Source organism: Apteryx mantelli, chromosome 4 (genome assembly GCF_036417845.1).
Source record: "Apteryx mantelli isolate bAptMan1 chromosome 4, bAptMan1.hap1, whole genome shotgun sequence".
Lineage (NCBI taxonomy): Eukaryota > Metazoa > Chordata > Aves > Apterygiformes > Apterygidae > Apteryx > Apteryx mantelli.
This window is the reverse complement of record NC_089981.1, coordinates 71,659,049-71,679,337: the sequence shown is the minus strand read 5'-3', so window position 1 is coordinate 71,679,337 and position 20,289 is coordinate 71,659,049. Positions and strand designations below refer to the sequence as shown.

Genomic DNA, 20,289 nt, shown 5'->3' with positions numbered 1-20,289 from the left:
ATTCCATTTTGGAAATGATTTTGTCCGATTTATACAATTGATTGTCCTGTTATTGCATGTTGCAGAGAGGAATGAGTGATGTTGTGTCACTTGACAAGCAATAATAGAAAACTCAACAGTAGGGTCCTTAGAGCTCCCCAAACTGCGCTTTGCTTTCAAGTGGCATCAGCTGAACCATTCTCACAACGTTTAGTCAAACTTTCTTAAAACCTCCTGTGAAGACAACTCTGCATCATCTATTCCAGTGCTCCATTTGCAAGTGGAAAGTTTTTTGTGGAGTTTAACCCAGTCCCTCTTGATTAGGCATTCACAGCAACACAGAGAACAATTTATCACTTCCTTCTTTGCAACAATCTTTAACAATTTGAAAATTGTTGCTGTGTTTGCCCTCAGTCTGGTTGTCTTTAGACTAAACAACCCTGACTCCTTCAGTGGTCAGCTTTGCTAGACCTCTGACCGTCCTCCTGCGTTTCTCCTGGCCAGTCAGCAGATTGGCGGAGCCTTGCAGTGGTGCACAGGATGGAAGAGTTGTGCCCCCGTCCCATTTATACCTCCAAGTGTGATATGTGGGGAGGGTTCACTAATATATACTGTTGACTCAAGCTCAGTATGTGACCACTCTAACCCCCTATGCCTTTTCCTGCATTCTGCTGTAAAACATAGTATGCTTTATTGCTAACTTTTTTATATCATATATAATACATAATATGTCATATATAACAGTCTGCACATCAGATAAGAAAGAAGCTAAGTTCTCAGTCTACTGATTAAAAGAACAAATGTTAGCCTAGAATGATGACTTCCTGGCATATTCAGGGCAATTTTTCTCCGAAACATTGAGATTTTCCAGTAATGTAAAACTTGTTTTCCAACAAGTCCCACTTGTGACATCTCCCAGTGTAGCCTACAACATACTGTATTATAATGATAAGTTATTGGCATGTAGTACATTACTTCTCCTAAGGCTATTCAGAATTGCTTAGCTGCTTTTTTTCTAGGTGGCTTCCTGCTTAATTGAAAGTTTGTTTGCTTGTTTGTTTGACCTTATGAAGTGAGTTGAATGTAAAACATTTATGTATATGATCCATACTGGTTCAGCTATTTCTTAAGGAACTTTGTGATCTGTGGGCCAGGGCACCTGAAAGGTTAAACTACATTACTATGTCATCACTGATGGGGAAATGAACATTAGAACTAGATTTAGAGGTCATGAAATTTATTGAAATTAATTCATTTTCTAATGTATGTGGACTATCTTCATTAGCTCCTAGCTACATTGCATCCATCAGCCTATACTGCTTACATTAGGCTGCACAAGTCAAATTTTTCAGTTTATGATGATCAGGAGAAAATTTTGTAGTACAACTGAACAGTTAACCACATACCTCACCCTCTGTAAGCCAGCAAACTAAGCCACTAAAATGTTCTGTGCATGGAAAGTAGGTGGGTTGTGGCAGAGTTTGAGGTGGAGAAGGGTGAGACTAACTACTGGAGGAATAAGGAGCAAATACTTACCCTTGCTAATGTGTTGCAATATTTTAGTGTACTCACTTGGAACTGTAGTATTTTAGACCATTATCATGGAATAGTACCATCGAATGTTTTTTCACACACATTTGATGTCCAGTCCAGTACTCTTCACAAGCATTAAGCTCACTATCAAAAAAAGGAAACATTCATGATTCAAGGATTTTAACATGAATCTGTTACTCAGATCCACATTATTGATTCTTAATGACATATTTATGGGCATGAAATCCTAAATTCACCCACCATTGTGGTTCAGGTGGCATCTGAAGTTTCAGTAATGAAATATTTAAAGGAAGTAACTTATTTCAGAGTTTGGAGAGATTTGATGGAAAACAGAAATTAAGAAATTGAGACAAATTCCCAGGATATCAAAGTTTAAGTGGAGTGATTAAGCCAACACTGTGAATAATTGCATGTCTGTGCTGGGGAAAATTGGACTTTGATGACTAATTAGTCTTTTGTTTATGTGGGTTCTAAAAAATGTTGCTGGCTTCCTTCTTTGACAATGGGTTTATAAATGGAGTCATACAGTAATGATGAAAGTAGTGTGATTTGTAATTTACGGAATACTTCTATGGTTTCCTCCCACTGAAACAAATACACAGAGGAGTAATGATTATTATACACAGAGATACATATAAAACAGGTCCCCTTGCAAGTTAATACACACTGAATGGGTTGAGTATTGACCTAAATTAAATTTAGAAGGGAGGAGGAGTTGGGTTTGGGTTTTTGATTTTTTCTTTTTATTTTATATAAGATGGTTTCAGAGATTTAAAAGATACAGTCTAGGTTTTACTGTATGCCTGTAGTAAGATTCTCTTGTAAAGGACATACGGACTTGATCCTTCTAATGCAAAAAAGCAAACACAAAAATTGAAAGGTAACTACAGCAGAGAATCTCTGAGGTGGCCTTTCTGCTTTATTAAAAAACCCACAAAAACAGCAGAAAGCAAAAACAAAACTCCTTGCAGCCAGCTGCTCTTCACATAGAGGTTCAACAAAAACAATATTTCTGTGTGCTTTCTGTTGTAGTGACACTCTTTGGGACCAAGAACGTTGGTATCTACCTTTAAAAGTGGTATACATTTAATCCCAGATTCACTGAGATATTGTTGGTTTAGAAACTGATCCAATTAAAAATATATGGTATGGTCAATAGAGAAATTAATGCTATGTCCTGAAAAGATCCTTTGATGATGCACATAAAATGAGCTACACTAGAAGAAGGTGTGTATCTCTGTCAAATACACTAGGGTTAGGAATTGTAAGTGCAACTTAATTTTTAGCCCACTTGTGCATGTACATCAGGCTACAGTCTTTAATGAATAAAATCATTATTTCCACTGGACTTTTGTCTCTTTATGGGCCACACCAACTCTGTCTGAGCTCAACAAAACCCATGCCATACTAAGACCCTTGAGCCCAATTGGAGTAACTTTCTTGTAGAGACTTAATGCAGTAGAGCTGCATTAACTTGGTTTTCTACCAGACCTGACATCGCCACCCTCCTCTAATCTACCCAGGCAAAGTATCACACTGCTGCATTTTTGCTATTTCTGGTCCCGGAGCAAGGAGTCAGTGCTAGCTTGAGTACATCTCCATGGCTTTGCATTGTGCCCTTTCAGGTAGCTGGGCAGTATGTTGACTTATCCCAATTGTTCAACAAGGATAAAATACCCTATTCACTAGAATTGTTTCCCTCTCTCATAAAGATGCTTTACATTGCCCATAGCCCATCTGTTTTTCTATGGCAGCTGTACAAATGACTGTCATAGATAAATAATGGACTTCTGCAGTGCTTCACAAACACTATCAATTTATGTTCAGAAAACTTGTGTTTGTAAAGCAATATAATTTCAAATTGTAGAGACTGAGGTTGAGATTACATAGTTCAGTTGCCCAAAACATATGGACTTTTCTAATTTGCCTATATATCTCTTACAGCACAGCGCAAAAAGCTTCTGCAGACTTCATCAGTGGTGAGTAAAGTGGACACCTCACTTCATGTCCCTTAAGTATGGTATCCCACTGTAACTCTTTTCTTCTCAGTAGTGGCAGTTTGAATCTAAGTGCATTCTTACCCATCCTGCTGCATAGCCAAAAATCCCCCATTTCATACTGATAATTTCAATTTTTTCTTTGCAAGCACAGTATTTTGCATTCTTGCTCAATGAAATGGATCTGTTTTTTCTGTGTCTCCATCCTTTTGTTAAAAACAATTGGGTTAGATACCGAGTCATAGTTTTTATTCTGAAAACTGAAACAAAAAATAACAGCAAGTATTTCAGCCATATTTAGCTATAATTTGTGCTCCTGCTTCATATATACTTGTGCCTTCTTTTCCCTTCCTTTTCTTGTGTGTTAATAGAAACATCTTTTATTGCCTTTTTTTATTCTTTCTATTTGTAATCCTTTTACATCATAATTGTTCTGATTTAATCCAGAAATTGTGTCATTTCCTCATACTCATCTTTAGTCATGCACCCTAATTTCCACCTTCTACTTTTTAAAAATTTATTATTTATATTAAGGCTATTAGCCTTCTCAAGCGGCTAGGAACAGGGATAGACTTCAGAAAGAAAGGAGGGTGGTACAAAGGAATGATTCTGCCTTCCTTTCCCTCTCTCAGCTGGAGCATGGCCCCATTGACACTGGGGAGCAGAAGTAAGTTTGGGAGATGAAGAAGCCCTTCCTGAGTGTGTGGAGGTGACAAGAGGCAGAAAGAATATCTTATAATAGTAATAAAAAAGTAAATTTATTATCTTTTGCAGAAGCAATACTCAGTAACCAGCTGCCATTTACCTGCTCTCAGTTCTTAGCTCACGTAATGCAGCTGTCAGAGCTGCTCTCCCTTGCTCCTGCTCCTCTCAGGTTTCAGGCCAGCCAGTCTCTGCCCATTCTGTACTGTCCCACCACTCCCAAGTCTCTGCTGCTGAACATATTCTCGCCTCTTTATTTGACCTTATTCTTCCAGGTTTGTGAAACAGGATCAAACCAAGTTGATAAATCCTCAAGAGTTGTGGAAGGTTCAGTGTGCATTTAAAGGCTGGTGTTTATGTAGGTAATGATCCGAACCAAATCCTCAGCTGAAACAGTCACAGATACTTGGTTCCAAAATATGCAGCATGGTCCAAGCCATGCTATGAAAGCCAAGTGACTCAGGTCTGCCTGTCTTATATGGCAGGTGCAGAGACAGATTAAATAGCAAGAGAGTTACTGTCACGTAAAGGCACACCACCATGTTACCTTCCCTGTCCACGGAAATGAGTGTTTTGTGGATGAGATAAGTTGTGTGTAAAACTTTTGCATATATGTACACAAAGAAGTCCTTTGGCACAGTCCTTTTTCATTCTGCTGAAAGCGTGTAGGTCTAATTGCAGACATATTTCTTACAAGGTAAATTGTAGCAATGTTCATTGAAACTGAAAAAAGCCTGCTCAGGCTCTACACTATTACTCAGTCTGAGCTGAAGAGGCTGTTGTTGTAAGTAGCTCTGAGTGATTTCCTGTACCATCACGAGCAGACAGTGCTTAACACATATAAGCTGCTCCATAGTTCACAGAGTTCTTATAGCTTAACTAGTGCAGGGTGGGAATGATGTCTTTGTCATCAGTTGGTGTACACAGAAGTTTGGAAAGAAAAGAAACTGTTGTTGAGCTGTTCAGTGACTAATGAAAGTTGGCTCATTTAAAACAAGAAAAAGTCAAGTTATTTAAAGCCAAGAGATCCTTGGCTTTATATTTCATTTGGGAACAAGAAGAATGTTTGGAGCTCATCTGGATATCAAAAGTCTTCTAATTTGTTTCCAAGAATTGGACTCAGATGGGTATCATCTAAATGATGTGAGCAAATGTGTGAGATAGAGAAAAATCTTGCCTGGAAATGTCTGCTGAATGAAGCAGATACTGAAGGTGATACTAAAGATATTACATAACATATGCTCTGAAAAATCACACAGCTGGACTATTTCTATATTAAAACTGACTAAATGGAATGCCTGTGTGTTTCCATCCCTAACTGGTTTCAGCTTTATGATTATCCGCACCCCAGATGGTTTTCACAGAGCAAATTTTTCATTTTTAACTCCTACTATCCAGACTAGGTCAGTATGTAACAGGAAAGCTGTTCATATTTTCTTTCCCCTACCTTGCATCACCTTTCCTTCAGTTTCAGCTTTTCCAGAGAGCTTGTAAGGCATTGAGTATCATGTTCTTATTAACAGGGTGGTCTTTAAAGCACCTATCCATTGAAAAGCTGTCATTGCAGTACTTTGAGACCAGCCTTGTTTGAAAAAGCATACAGCTTCATGCCCTGGTCAGTGTATGAGCTATATTATGAGCTTAGTATACTTGTTTTGGAGGCAAAGAAAGGGAAAGGTAAACTACCTTTATACTACCCTCATCTATGTCGCGTTTGGCTACTGAGACTGTTATTAGTCAGGCAAGAGGGGACCAGAGGGCACAGACGCGTCCCAGAGCCTGGACACTGAGGAGGCTGAAACAAGAGAAGAATTTTCCAAGCTAACTGCTGCCACTGACCAGAAGAGCAATATAAAGAGCTATTGTGCAAACAAGGATCTGGACTTTTGTTTTTCATCCCCATCTTTGAAACCTATTGTAAGACAATGAAAGGATAAGGGTGGTTTTGTTACCACAAGGCAGAGAGATTCATAAAAGCCAGCCTTCTCTTCCAGCTCACTGAAACAGCACACTCCAGCACTTCCTCCAGGAGCAGGAAACATTGCTGTAATCATAAGTGTATATTATATTAGAACAATATCATATCAATAAGACTTTTGCTGTGTCCTTCATATTCTGTGTTCTGGCAAGACTTTTTAAGCTAAACAGATATGATTTTTACAATCACATTCTCCATGACATAAATGTAATTTAATAAAAGCATTTTGAGTTCAGGGAGGAAAAGAAGGATTTTGCAAAAAACACTGCAATGGTGGAGTACATCTACTTTTTCTCATACTATGATCCATGTTCACTTATTGGGTAACACTGAACAAAACAGCGCTGTTGAACTATGCTAGACACACAAAGACAGGTCTGACTTTTTGAAATTATTGACAGCTTTTGAATTACTATAATTTGGCCTATTCAACAGAAGCTGGACACTGACTGGACAATTTTAGTTAAATGTTCTTCCTGTATCTATTATTACATGAGGAATTTTAGGTTAGATGATAGATCCCAGATTTTTAGGCTTTTTAGACTATAACTAGGTATGTCAATCATTCTGTGTAGACAAACCTTATATGCTGAAGCCACTAAAGTTGTATGCAGAAATTGCATCAAATACAAATTTAAATACCATTCTATTTGCTTTGGAGCTCCGGATTAGAAAAGGTGGGGACCATTTTCAGGAAAGATTTGGGCATTTTCTTGCAGGGTATGAAGCAGATGTCCTGTTGATAGAAAAGCTGCATAAAGTTTATCATGTCACTAAGACCAACATAGTGCACTGGATGGTGTTAAAAGGGAGCTAATGACCCCTAAGTAACAGTCCTTTGGGAAATTTGCCTATAACTTTAGTGACTAATTCCTGCTGTACACTTCTACGCTGCTGACATTATCATTATTATTCCATAGGGAAGGTTATAGCAATCTCCTGGACCATTGATACCTGTGACTGGGTCCCTTCAGCAGCATTTCTCCTGTCGTGCTTGATTTATCTGTCATAAGTATTGTGCCATCCACAATGCGGGGGTGAGTCTGTTAATCCCCTTAAATAACTGCAGGAGAGCAGAGCTTGCACTGTGCTACATTCAACCTGTCTTTCACACAAGTGGTTTGGGACAATGAAGTTAGAGGTTTTGAGAGAGATGAGCTTATGTTAGCCTGATGTTTCATGACTGAAGCTATCTGAGATCCCCAAGAAGACCTCCAGCAAAACCAGGGCTGATATTCTTTCTGTTGGTAAGAAAAAGAAGAGAAATGAATGAGAAAAGTTCTAATTCTTAAATATTTATGTGTGACCCCAAGTTTGCTGCGATTTCAGTGGGAATATGCCACACTGACTGAAGTTAAACATTGTATGTCTGCAGGACTGGTCATTTATTCCAGCTAGGCAATTCTCTTCCGTCCTGAAGGAAGTGATCTTCTTTTTAATTCTGAGGGACTAAAGCCCACTACCATCTAAAAAGACATTTATATAAAAATGACTCTATTCTACAGTAACATCCTCAAATGCTGCAGCTCACAGTAATTTTACTGTAGTGTGTTGGCCATAGTAAATGTGGTCATGTTTTCATAAGTGTTGCCTTGGAAAAATTTGTATGTTCCTATACAGGGCAGAAGAAGATGACAAACAAAAATACAAATTAGGATAGTAAACAGGAAAAAGCAATAAGGCCTTTTCTTTCTCCTGACAATGCTGTCTCCTTTTGATTGATCATCCATATTAACTGAAGCTTTAGGATGAGTATACAAATTGCTAACCTTCGCAACAGTATGCATTACGACTGAGCATTTTCTGGGAATAGATTGAAAGAAATACAGTCCCACTGTTTCGCATCATCAGGTAAAATAGACATCCTCCTAAGACTGGGGTACAGTCTGCCCTGCTGTCTTCCAGTCCTGATCACTTGTGCCAGAGTGACTGAACATATCACATTAGATTATAAAATGATGAATACAATACTTTTTTTAGTCCAGGGTTTAATAATTATGAGCTGGCTCAAGGCTGACTTGTCCTAGTTAAACTGACTGCTAACCCATTGTCAGCAATGATTTTTTAAGTGTCTTAAATACTAATATCGTGTAGTATAGACAAGGTTTGTATGGATAGATATTTGGATTATAGATCCTTTAGATGAACATAATTATAATCAAATACAACATAGTATAGATAAACAAAAGAAAAGATACAAAGGTATAGACAATATTAAATAGGTAGTTTGGGGAGTCTATGGCAAATAAGGAATCTGTACCATGATTTACTGTAGGATAGAGAGAGTGGATACATTTTACCAAATTTTTACAGGAGTCTTTCTGACAGAGAAATACAGCTTGCTTTTAGAATTGTGTTTACAACCAACTGTATAAAATAGGCTGCTAAAAACTCTGTTTTTTAAAATCCTGATGGGTTGAACTGCAAGTTCCATGATATTCTGTATCTCAAGGGAAATTTAAAAAATGGAAATTAAAAAGCATCTGGTTTTGTGCACCCTGCAGCATCCTCTAAAGGAGTCTGAATGGACTATTTTGCCTGAGAAATATCATCATCTTGGACAAATCAAATTACTGTTTTTGTGCCTCATCTGTAAACAGAGATAATATTTCTTCACTTTACAGATACTCGTAAAGCTAAATTGATAAATGGTTATAAACTGCTTTGGAATCCTTTAACAGAAAATACTGTATGTGTGTACAGTGCTAGGACTTATTGACACAAATTATGATTTCCCAGACAGGCTTTATCTTCCATCAAAGACCAAAAGAAAACTGAGGGCTAGGAAAAGGCAGCTTACTGAAAACTGTACTAAATATTTTACAACAGTATTCCTCCTAAAGACTTCTGTGTGTTTTACCCTCAGGTTATTAACATCCTTCAGCAAGTCATCACCTCAAGATAAAGGTTTTGTGGAAGAAATAAATGATATATAAAACTGAATGAAATTAAATTTTACACCTCTCCATTTGGGACCTTGATGAGTGATATACAGTGAGAGGTAGAAGATGAATTTCACAGAGAATGCAACTGAGAACTGCACTGTTAATCACGATATCCACCAGACTTTATCCCCTGTGGTATACATATTTGTATTCGTATTAGGCTTCCCAGCAAACTGCCTCTCACTGTACTATGGATATCTACAGATTAAGGCTAAAAATGAATTGGGTATCTATCTTTGCAACTTGACTGTAGCAGACCTGTTGTACATTTTTTCTTTGCCTTTCTGGCTCCAGTATGTTTTACAGCACGACAACTGGACCTATGATGAACTGCTGTGCAAAATCTGTGGCATTCTTTTGTATGAGAATATTTATATCAGTGTGGGCTTCCTCTGCTGCATCTCCATTGATCGCTATCTAGCAGTAGTGCACCCTTTTCAGTTTCATCAGTTTCGGACACTGAAGGCTGCTGCAATCGTGAGCGCTGTTATCTGGGCCAAAGAAATTGTGATGTGCTGGTTTGTCTTTACACATGGGGAGACCAGTAGGGATGCTGAGAGCCACGTGGTGTGCTTTGAGCATTACCCCATTAAAGACTGGGAGCACAATATCAATTACTACCGCTTCTCTGCTGGCTTCCTTTTCCCCTTCTTTCTGCTGGCCTTCTCTTACTGTGGAATTTTACGCGTTGTCCACAAGAGTCATGGTACTCAAAAAAAGAAGAAAATTCAAATTAAGCGACTGGTTTCAAGCACTGTTTTCATTTTTTTAGTTTGCTTTGGACCATACCACATCCTGCTTGTAGTTCGCAGCTTGTTTGAGAATGACTGCTCATTTGCTGAGAAAATATTTAATATTTACCATGTTTCTCTCCTGTTGACTACTTTTAACTGTGTTGCTGACCCAGTGTTGTACTGTTTTTCCAGTGAAAGCACTTACCAGAACTTTGCTAAGATCCGAGACTCTTGTTTAACATATTTAGGATGTCTAAGGACTGAGACTAAGGAAACCTACCAGCTGAACGCTCCAGAAACCCTCAACAAGCCACAGGATGAGCAACAGCCAGCATTATTACAAAGATCACATGATATTGATGGAATAAAGGACTCCTCTACAACTAACTTAGGCAATCTATAGTATTCATCAAAAAACGATACTCATCCAAAATCTCCACATATGACTGTGCTGTGTATACATCTGATTTATCCATGTATTACAACTATTTTACCTCCCAAAGGCTTATTAGCTATGCAATATAGTGAGGTAGTTCCTGGAGGTGCTTGGACCTTGACTATAGTGAGGAAAGTATAAACTAAGAGTTCGGTTACAATCACATGTCTACTGCCATTATGGTGCAACTCAGAAACTGTTGTCTTGCCACTCAACTGTTGTTGATGACTGCACTGGCTGAAATAAGCTAGTACTCATGGTGTGGATCTGCTGAAACAGTCTTTAACTGCTGTCTGTTTGTGCCTGTAGCATCTAGAGAAAAAAAATTCTCAAAAAGCTGTCATTATCTGTTGAAAAGTTTGGAGACAGAACAAATAAAATGTCCCCATAAGTATTTTTTAAAAGAAAAAAAATTGCATTTGTGCATCTTCTCTGTAACTCTCCAAAATAATTCCTCCTCAAGCCCATTTCAAGTCCTGCAGAGACCTTGCCAGAACCTGCCTCCTAAAACAACTGATCAAATAATGTGAGATGTTCTGGAGGAGCATGCACAAGAAACTCACCATCTGCTGAGACCTTCAGTCTGTTGATTGACAATTGAATCTCACATTGTTGAACCTCATCATAATGCTCCTATTGACTTCAAGAGGTCTCAGATTATCAAGAACAGGCTCTGATGGGAAAGAATAATTCGGTCCGTGGACTTCAAAAAGAACAGAAGGTTGGTAGTTCATGAGGTGCTTTTAACCCACATATCATTCTTTGAGTCACTGTGTTCAAAGATAAATTCAGTTTAATCTGAATTCCACTGAACCTTGCTAAGATTTGGATTATGTCCTTCCAAATATGTCTTGTGCAGCACAAACCATGCAAGCAATTAAATAACAATGCATGGCCAGTAAACCTGTTAAATAGATTTAGTTTAAATTCTGTGTTCACCAATAGATATTATAGTTTAGGGTCTGGTCATTTTTCAGTAAATACAGTATCAAAAATAAGATGCATGGATGATCTATGTGTTTTCTAGTTTAGAAAAGAGAAACAAAATATAGGCATAAATAGAGATAATGACAGTTAAAGAACTGGGAGTTGTGCTCTATCCTCTTGCTTCTGCCAGCACCCCCTCTCTAGTTTCTTATTTTTATTTGTTATACTAAGGAATCCTGTTTGTTTCTTGTCATCTGATCATCATGCTTTCTTGTATCTGTAACTGTTACACTGTGAATAGTGCCCTGTCATTTTGCTTCTCCTCTGGTTTCAAACCTTCCTTGAAACACCTCTCTTTTTCTGCAACCCAGAGTTGATAACATGCAGCAGTCTAACCTTTTTTTTTTTTTTTCCCCCCCCCCAAAAGATTTTCTACACAGACCTGCATCTGGTATCTCAAGGATGTCATTGTACACAGCCTTGTTTGTCAGGCAATATATTCTTAAAAGCCAGTACATTGTAAGTGTCTTCTGGAAGCTACCTTGAGAGGGCAATGTTAGATATAATTAGGGGATGTGTTTAATAAATAATGCCTTTATTATTTTCTTCCTATATTTACTCAGTCTGTGTTTGATATAACTGTCTTCTGGCTTTGGCCCACAGATTCCATTTAAGAAAGGACAGAACCTCTCCTCCCCTCCTTTTGAAGAAAGGATTCATACCCTCACTCCCAAGAGGGGATTAGATTTGCTTAGGTTAACCTTTGGTTTGTTTAATTCTTTTACATTTCTTTATACTTAGACCACTCAGCATGCTGAATTAATTACCTTGTACATGCATTTTTTCTTCTGACTGTCAGTGCTGCTTAGCTTTACTTTCCCCTATTCCTTCCTCTAGTCTCTTCTGCCTTTCTATATCTGGGTTGCAAGGCAGGGGTTGCAGGCTGCCGTAATGCTGTGCTTGCGTGTTGTTACGAACGTAGCCAGGGTAGCCACATCTTCAACTACTCAGACTCCATGACCTGACATGCTGTAAGACACACACAAGGTTTGTTCTAAGATGAAAAATTTGTTGCCCTGTTTATGCTTTACTTTTTTACAGTTAGCCATGTTGTTTAAATTAGACAGCTGGAAGGCAGAGCTTGCCATATCACAATCAAATTGTTATCTGACAGATTAAGACTTCTTTGAGTTGGTGTATTTCTGGTGTCAACTTTAGCTCAGCTGCTGCAGTTTAAAAGAAGGAAACTTGTGTAACAGAGTCCAGCATTTTGCTACAATTCTCAACACTGAACCTATTAACCAGGAAGGGAAGGATTTGGGGTTCTTTTTTCTAAACATGAAATCAATATTTCATTGATTCTTCCTGCATAGTAACTGCTAGGTTTAGGCTGCAGAAGTAGCTGCCATGTAAGGAGAGCAATCCTCAGAGCTTTTCTTTCCATTTCACGCAAAATACAGTCAAGCAGAGGTCTGACAATGGTGGCCAGAGATGTGCTACACTTTGCTATCAGATTAAATCAGGGGCTTGGCATGGAACAGGAGAAGGGATTAAAAAATGCACATCAGAGAAAAAGAAAAATAAATTATTACATTTTATATTTCTTAATCAAATAAACACTAGGGAGTTTTTGTGAGTCTGAATGTCTATCAGCAAATCTAGTTTAAAATTTCTTTATCTCAGGTATGTTCTACTGTAAGTCCTTAATGGCTATGTATCCTCAATGAATTCAGAAAATTAGTGTTTCAAGTACAGGTGGTATTGCAAGGAGAAATGTGACTGATTTTTCTTATTCTCAAAAAGTTACATGCATCTCTTACACAAGGGCAAGAACATTAAATTCACTTGCCCAGAAGAAAAGTAGATATAAGATGTTCTTAGCTGCTGAAAGTCCACATTCCTTTGGGAAAAAAGTGGCCCACATGGGTCCTGTTAAAGCATGATGGATTGATGCTGTCCTTACGTACTGATTATAATCACTCTATGAGCGCTAAGGCATCATGTCTGAGAGGTCCAGTGTAAAATGTATCATCACATCCTTTCTGCTGTGAGGACTGATGACTGACAGAACTTTTGCACTGACACTCATCTGGTGTTAAAATAAAAACACAGCTTTACAGGACACAACTCAGGCACATTTCACAACTGCTTGTCATGTACTGGTGCAATCTCACCAAGAGCTGAATTTCTATAACTGGAATTCATCTATACTTCCATTTAAATAATTTTATTTCATACTGAATGACAAGGTTCTTTAATTTCTAATCATGCTTTAATTTTTAACCATTGATTTCTAATCACTATTTACAAATTTAATTCATTTATTCTTTATAATAGGATGCCCTGAAATGCCTACAGCATTTCTGTATTACCTAGAAGGACTAAATTTATAAATAGGAAACTACTAACATGAAGGAGACAAGCAGTATAGCCTACCCCTCATATGGAAACTCTGCAAAGCTATCCTTATGTTCATTAGATCAGTTAAAGCTCTCCCGACTGTCCTCACAGTTTCAGCAACTGTCCACCACCAGCAGAGTACAGTTAGAGGGGCTACAGGAAGCGTGTAGGGGAGCCGTATTTAAAAGTTTTCACTGCTGTAACACTTACTGTTGTTTGGTTTTGAACCTCCCCCCTTCACTGCAGCTGTTTTCTTCACCACAAGGTATTTTTAAATCCGAGTTGCTAAAAGAGTTACTTCCTGTTGCAGCAATGAGGTTAATAAAACAGGAACAGCAATTCAGTAACATTTCATTTTAATTACAAGTTTTCTCTGTAAAGCCAGATCACCTCTTAGTATATAATATCACTTAATATCCATTATCCATTCTAAAATTACAGAAAACAAAGGTAAACCAAATGCTCATGATCATATCCCCTTCCCGCTTCTCAGAGTTATAAGGGTAACAATAAAAGGTTGTGCAGGGCTGAGACACTAGAGATGAAAAATCCCCTACTTAGAGACATAGAACCATCTTTATCTGATTTTTTTTTCTACCCTGTAAGTAGGTTAGGAATAAGGAAATAACATAGGAGAAATTCCTGATTTTGAAATCGTTAGGGGAGGTCACTGCTGCGCTTCCTGCAGCAGCTTTTCAATCATAAGCGAATGCGTGTTGTAAAAGGGCAACCCATCCACTTCCATTTCTAGACTGGCAGTTTTTCCACTGCGGACCCCATGCTGCAAAAGTGTTTTCAGAAACTTTTCTTCCTTTAAAAAAAAAGAAATACAATATTATTAAAATCCTGAATCAGACAAGAACGTTCATCAAGTTCTTTTTTTTTAAACCTAGGGAGACTCTGACCACATCTTCCAGGTTTATTTTGGATAGCAATTTGCAAACAAACACCACCATTTAATCTGGACCAAAGAATATACTTAGCAGTTGGAACTTAGTGATTGACGAAGGGCAGTATTTGTGACTACTATTTAAAATAAAACAAACACACATTATAGAAACCTGATTCCTTTCTGCCTGGTTTCAAAATCCTAAATTGCACAAATCAGAATCAGAGGAAACTTCATCCAAATACCTCAAAAACTGTTGTTTCCATAACTTAGCAGCTAACTACAAATGCATTTTAAAAGAAAAGGACCAGCAGGAAAGAAGGATACATCAAGAAAAAAAGGTTATAGAGGTAAAAGGTACCAGAATGGGCTGCACAACCACTTTCCTTCCTGCTTCTTCAGATATTCCTACCTGTCTTTTACTCTTTGATGTCCTCTGTTTCTGTTGATTTTTATGACAATTCTGATTGATTGCTTAAGGGATGAGTAAAAAGAAAACCCTGAAATTCCTTTCTTGGAATTCTCTGAAATAGCATATAATTTCCTTTGTTTAGAACCACAGCTCAATTTCATGTTTATAACAGTTATTTTTCTTGTCTAACAGTAATGTAAGCAGATAACAAAGCATGTTCCAAATTGAGCTGTTAATGTACACAGAGGAACAAAATCCTTGCTTGAGAATACAGGCCAGTTAGCATTGTAAGATAAAAGGATGGGACAAAATCAGGTCTGAAAGAAGAGTTATTCTATGAGCAGACAAATTAGAAGAGCCTGGTTTCCAATGGAGTAAAGTCTAGCAGATTTGTTCCTAAATGTTTTTGTGAAAAGCCACAGCTTCAGTAGCAGCATTAAAAGGGGTCTCTCTCTTCTCTCTAGGTACTCACTTTTGTGAAAATTGCCAGAATCTCAAAACTTTGAAACCTCTCCCCTTCTGTCAAATTTTGAACCTGCTGCTCAATTTTGACCAAGCTGCTTGTAGGGGACACTGCCAAAAAGACAGGTAATGTGATCATATATGCCTTTTTTCTTATATATGAAAATATAGATATTTATAGAGCACTGTGCTGCAATAATGACACATTCCATTTTCTACGGGAGTTATGATAAAAAGCCTTTTAAGGCAGCAGTGCATAAATTATCTGTTCTTTCAGTAATCTTTGAGAATTTTGGAGACAGATTCAGAACATTATTCTAGCTATTCCGCTTTTCATTTGACATTAAATGTACTCATTAAAACTCTTTATACTGCCTTAGCATTTACTACAGAGAGAATTTATTTCTTTAATTCAGTTAATAAAAAGTTAAGAAGAAGCCTAGTCATGTCTTAGCTTCCCTCCTTCCCCCACTGTAATTTACATAATGCCTTTTAAATACTCACAGACATGCCTTTTTGTTTTTTTCTTTGCCAGGAATGCCTTTTCTGGTCTTTGTTCTCCTGTTTTTATTTCCATTTGTGTGAGATCCTGCTTTGATGGAAATTGCTACTGAAACTGCCTTACCAATGTCCTTGACAGACAGTCCTATAGCTTGAAATACTTTCTTTTTCCTGCACAATAACATCTACCAAAGTCCTTTAGCTCCTTGAAAAAAATAAATGACCAAAAAATGTATAAAGTTAAAATGTCTAATATTCTCTTATTAAATGCTTAGGGTTTTTTTCCGGGAAGGCTTCTAAACCTTACAGACTACAGTATCTTTAGACCTGAAGTTTGATGTGTATTTTACATACTATTGTATATGGTGAAAATACAAACACTTCTGGAAGAATTAAAGCATACCTTGCATGGTCAATTAGCAGAGTTTTTATTATAAGCTGGCAACCTGCTTTTTGAATGTGCACTATAAAGATCTGTCTCATATTTGCTGGTAATGCATCATTGCTCATAAACATACCAATAACCACTGCTTTTCTATTAAAGAAAAACTATGAACAGTTACATGGTGTCAGTCTTGAGGTCATGCAACAACACAGCAATGATACAGCTATTTAGGGAAATTATTTGGATACACTGCATAAAAAGTGGCATTTATAAAATTATAAATGTACTTCAGCTTATATAATATGAATGATCCTTTTGTAAATATAAGCATCTGCCCTTTCTACGTGAAAGAGATTTCTCTTTGCACTGAGACTTTCTATATGCAATGTGGCAAATTAGATCCCTTACATCACAGAAGAGAAACTTGAACTGGATAAGCAAAACGTCTTCCTTATTTTTAGTTGTTTCTCATAAATGTTTACACATTAGAGATCTCTGATCTGCTTACAGGGGAAAAAAAGACTTGCTTAACATTGTAATTATGTCTGATAAACTGTATTCTACCGTCAAATTTCATTGTTTCCATTTGTAAAGAGTATGCATGTACATGATGCTTCCTCAGCTCTAAAGTGGTGCAATTCACTCACAGATCTCTGTTTAGCAAATAATTGTGTTGGAGAGGAGCAAAAAAGATTCAAATTAATAGCAAAAAAAAATTATTAATTTGCTCTTTATTCAGGAAAACTCCCTTGGGAATGACAAAACTAATAAAGAATTTTAAAACAAATGTCACGTCTTTATATACTGTTCATTTATAAAGAAATTCAAGTCCTTATAGGTTATAATTCCAAAATAAGTATTAAACAGTTCATTTTTTAACATTAATAATGAGTTCAGTAATAAAACAACTGTCTAACACATTAATCTGGTTGTGAGACACAAGAAAATGCAGAATTGTCCGTAGGATGTTCCACATTAGATACATTTGCTTATATAAGAATTAATATATTCCTCTACAGTCACCGCACTATAAAAGCACCAATAACATCTGAAAAGTCAAACCAATATGGTACTAATTGACATAATCATGATTCAGTTCCACAACTGCAAGGTAAGAAAAGATTGTTTCGATGAAATTGTTTTTTTCTAATCAAGTTCTCAGCAAAGAACAAATGCTTCTTGATATCTCTTATTAAAATATATGTGAAGAATGATCTATGACTTTAGAACACTCTTATCTTGTTGAGGGGGAATGGAGAGAGCCATAGTTCCGGGTTTTGTTGCAATGCAATACTAATACTGCTTAAAGATTAATGAGGCTGCAAAGAAATAACCTTTGTGTTTCTGGGTAAGTCTTCATCATTTAGTGATTATCACCTTTAAGTTTCACGGAAGGAATGTCATTTTTAGAAGAAAAACAAAATATATTATAAGAAAGCTGTTTGATGCTTAGGGACTCATTCAAATGTCTTCTTTCCAGTTATGCTTGCTTCTACAAACAGATGAATATAAACACTGAGGTGGATATGGTGGTGCTTTTTATCATACCAAAGTAATCATTACAGCATTAAAAGAAACTGCACTGGGCAGAAACTAGCCGCAGAAACCATAAATGGCGTTGTTTTTTTTTTTACGCTAATGGAGTATGTGAACACTAATGTGTTCAAGCTCAGGAAATCTCCTGCAGTACTCTTCCATGATTTATAATTAAAGGTATCATAATCTCTTGCCAGATAATTTGTCATTTTCTTTCTTCTCACAAAACTGTTTCCGTTAATTTTATCTGAATAGATTTTACCATTGAACTTCCAATAGCCCTTCCCATTATTGGATCATTATCAACATTGCCCTCTGGATAATTTAGTAAAACAAAAGCAAGAAGGATTTCATGCATACGATACCACATTTAATTACAATATCTCATTACCAAGAATTTTGATCATACGAGTTTTTAGGATATGTTAATATAAAGGGAAATGAAGTATGTGTAACTGGAAAAAAAATGAGAAGTGAAAAGTAATTAATCTTTAATTTTGGAGCTGAAAGGTGTCATATGTTTTGTTAAGTCAAAGGGTAAGTTCTTATGGCTGTGCTAAAAGTTGGGATCAGTTTCACTTATATATCCTTTATATAAGGAATCAAAACAGCAACAATTGAAAAAGACTACTTTTTCCACAAAGGTAAACTACGAAACTATTACAAGACAAAATGGAGTCCAGAAGATCAAAAGCTTCACAAACAGCTTTGACAATCATGAAGATTAAGTCTCTTACTGGATATTAATCAGAGTGGCCTACGTCAGCCTCTGGTTTGTGACTCCCTGACGCCGGGGCAGGAAGGGGGTAGTTCCATGAATGTCTTGTTCTTTTCTCTACCCTAAACATCTGCTAGTGGCCTCTGTCAGAGAGAGGAGACTGAGCTAGATGGACCTCTGATCTGAACTAGTATGGAAGCTCATATGCTTTTAGACTTTTATGTAAAAAAGCAGACAAAAATCTGATCAGCTTTAAGCACAAAAGTAAACTTTGTTTATATACTAAATTTCAATGCAAAATTTTGCAGATCTCCAAATTTAACTTAATTATCAGGCATCACCATAAAAACCTCTCCATTTTTAGCAACATAATCATATTTAGGAGGGAGGTAAGGCTGTATTTCAAGACAGAAGATGTTGGCACTGCAATTTTGAAGAAATTAGCGAAACTTTAGAATTCTTTATTTTGAACCCTCCAATTTTTTAAACTGGTTTTGTCCAACCACTCATAGAACTCACTAGCTGGTGTGTGCAGAGGAAACAGAATCACATACTTTCAAGTGAATTTAGTGCTGGTGAAAGGATTTTGACAGTCACTGAAACTGACAATTTTTTATATAAGAACAGACTATTTTAGCAGACAGGATTTCCTGCACTGCCCATTAAATTGCAGCACAGTTCCATGCTTGAAGTCACACCACAAGGAATAAGTTCATTTTTGAGGATTTTTATGTTCATTCTGTCTTGAATCCTTTACAGACTATTCTAATAACAGTGTGGATGCTTGTTAACCAGAAATCCCCCAAAGCCACCAAGAGACACTTGAAAGTAATGACTTCTAAGCTACTAAATTGGGCTGGCCAAGATTTAGTGGCTGGTAACTGATTCCACCGACATGTCACAAGGAAGTCACAACTCACTAGCTCTGCAGAAATTACCTTTGTAACAGATGGAAGTGCAGATAGCCAGACCATCTTCTTAGAGAACTGTGGAAACCCCACAGCTTTCCTCAGAAAGCGATCATGTATTTCACAAGTGCTGAGAATATACAGAGCACAAGCAATGGCATAGCCTCCCCAGTTTGAGACCCCTGCAAAAGAAAGTCACCATGAAACCAAACTGTTAAAAAAATAAAGTAAAACAATAGTTTTGGTAAATATGCCTAACCTGCATAAGTCATTAAGCACTGAGTCTCCAGTAATGATGGTGAAATGGAACTGGGGTATGAATTAACTATTGATGTTAATTTGGAACAATTATTTCAGAAATACATAATCACTTAAGGTATTAAAAGGTTTTCATTTAGCATGTTGTAGACCAGTATTTCCCACTGAATTTCTGCAAGTTTCCCTCTAGCTTAGTTTGTGGTTCATTTTTCCAACAAAATCAAAACCTCTAATGGACATGGTCTATAAAACAATTCTACTTGGCTTAAAGTGAAACCCATGAACTTTAAAGAGCCCTTTTAGATCTCAGTGTCTTTAACTTTTAAGTGCACAGAGATAAGAAATTTTGATAAAGTATCATAAACCAGGCAAATTTTTGCTGATGTCAAATTTTATACTGGAACATTGTAACATTCTAGAGAATTCCTTTTTGATCACAAATGATGACTGATTAAAGGATTCAGCTATTTCATCAGATATGAAGCCGTAGTGAAACTAATTGTCTTGATGATGTGTCTTTGGAATAAGTGCAATATATAAAAAGATATTCTAATGGAGTTAATATCCA

At 37.0% G+C, this 20,289-nt stretch overlaps 2 protein-coding genes across 7 annotated transcripts in view; one reads left to right on the top strand and one right to left on the bottom strand.

The window, feature by feature from the left end:
• The first annotated feature begins 9,218 nt into the window (after positions 1-9,218).
• Positions 9,219-17,052, top strand: GPR68 (G protein-coupled receptor 68). Its single transcript, XM_067296939.1, has 3 exons — positions 9,219-11,046; positions 15,418-15,541; positions 15,951-17,052. Exon 1 carries the CDS (start codon positions 9,219-9,221, stop codon positions 10,290-10,292), a length of 1,074 nt encoding a protein of 357 aa, XP_067153040.1. The 3' UTR covers positions 10,293-11,046; positions 15,418-15,541; positions 15,951-17,052.
• Positions 13,992-20,289, bottom strand: part of DGLUCY (D-glutamate cyclase) — a 47,081-nt gene continuing 40,783 nt past the window's right edge. For all 6 annotated transcript variants that reach the window (XM_067296937.1, XM_067296936.1, XM_067296935.1 and 3 more), the window contains exons 14-15: positions 19,494-19,645; positions 13,992-14,463 (exon numbers count right to left, since the gene is read on the bottom strand). In XM_067296937.1, the coding sequence (XP_067153038.1) occupies positions 14,320-14,463; positions 19,494-19,645 (296 nt within the window). In that variant the 3' untranslated portion in view covers positions 13,992-14,319. The remainder of the gene's footprint in view (positions 14,464-19,493; positions 19,646-20,289) is intronic.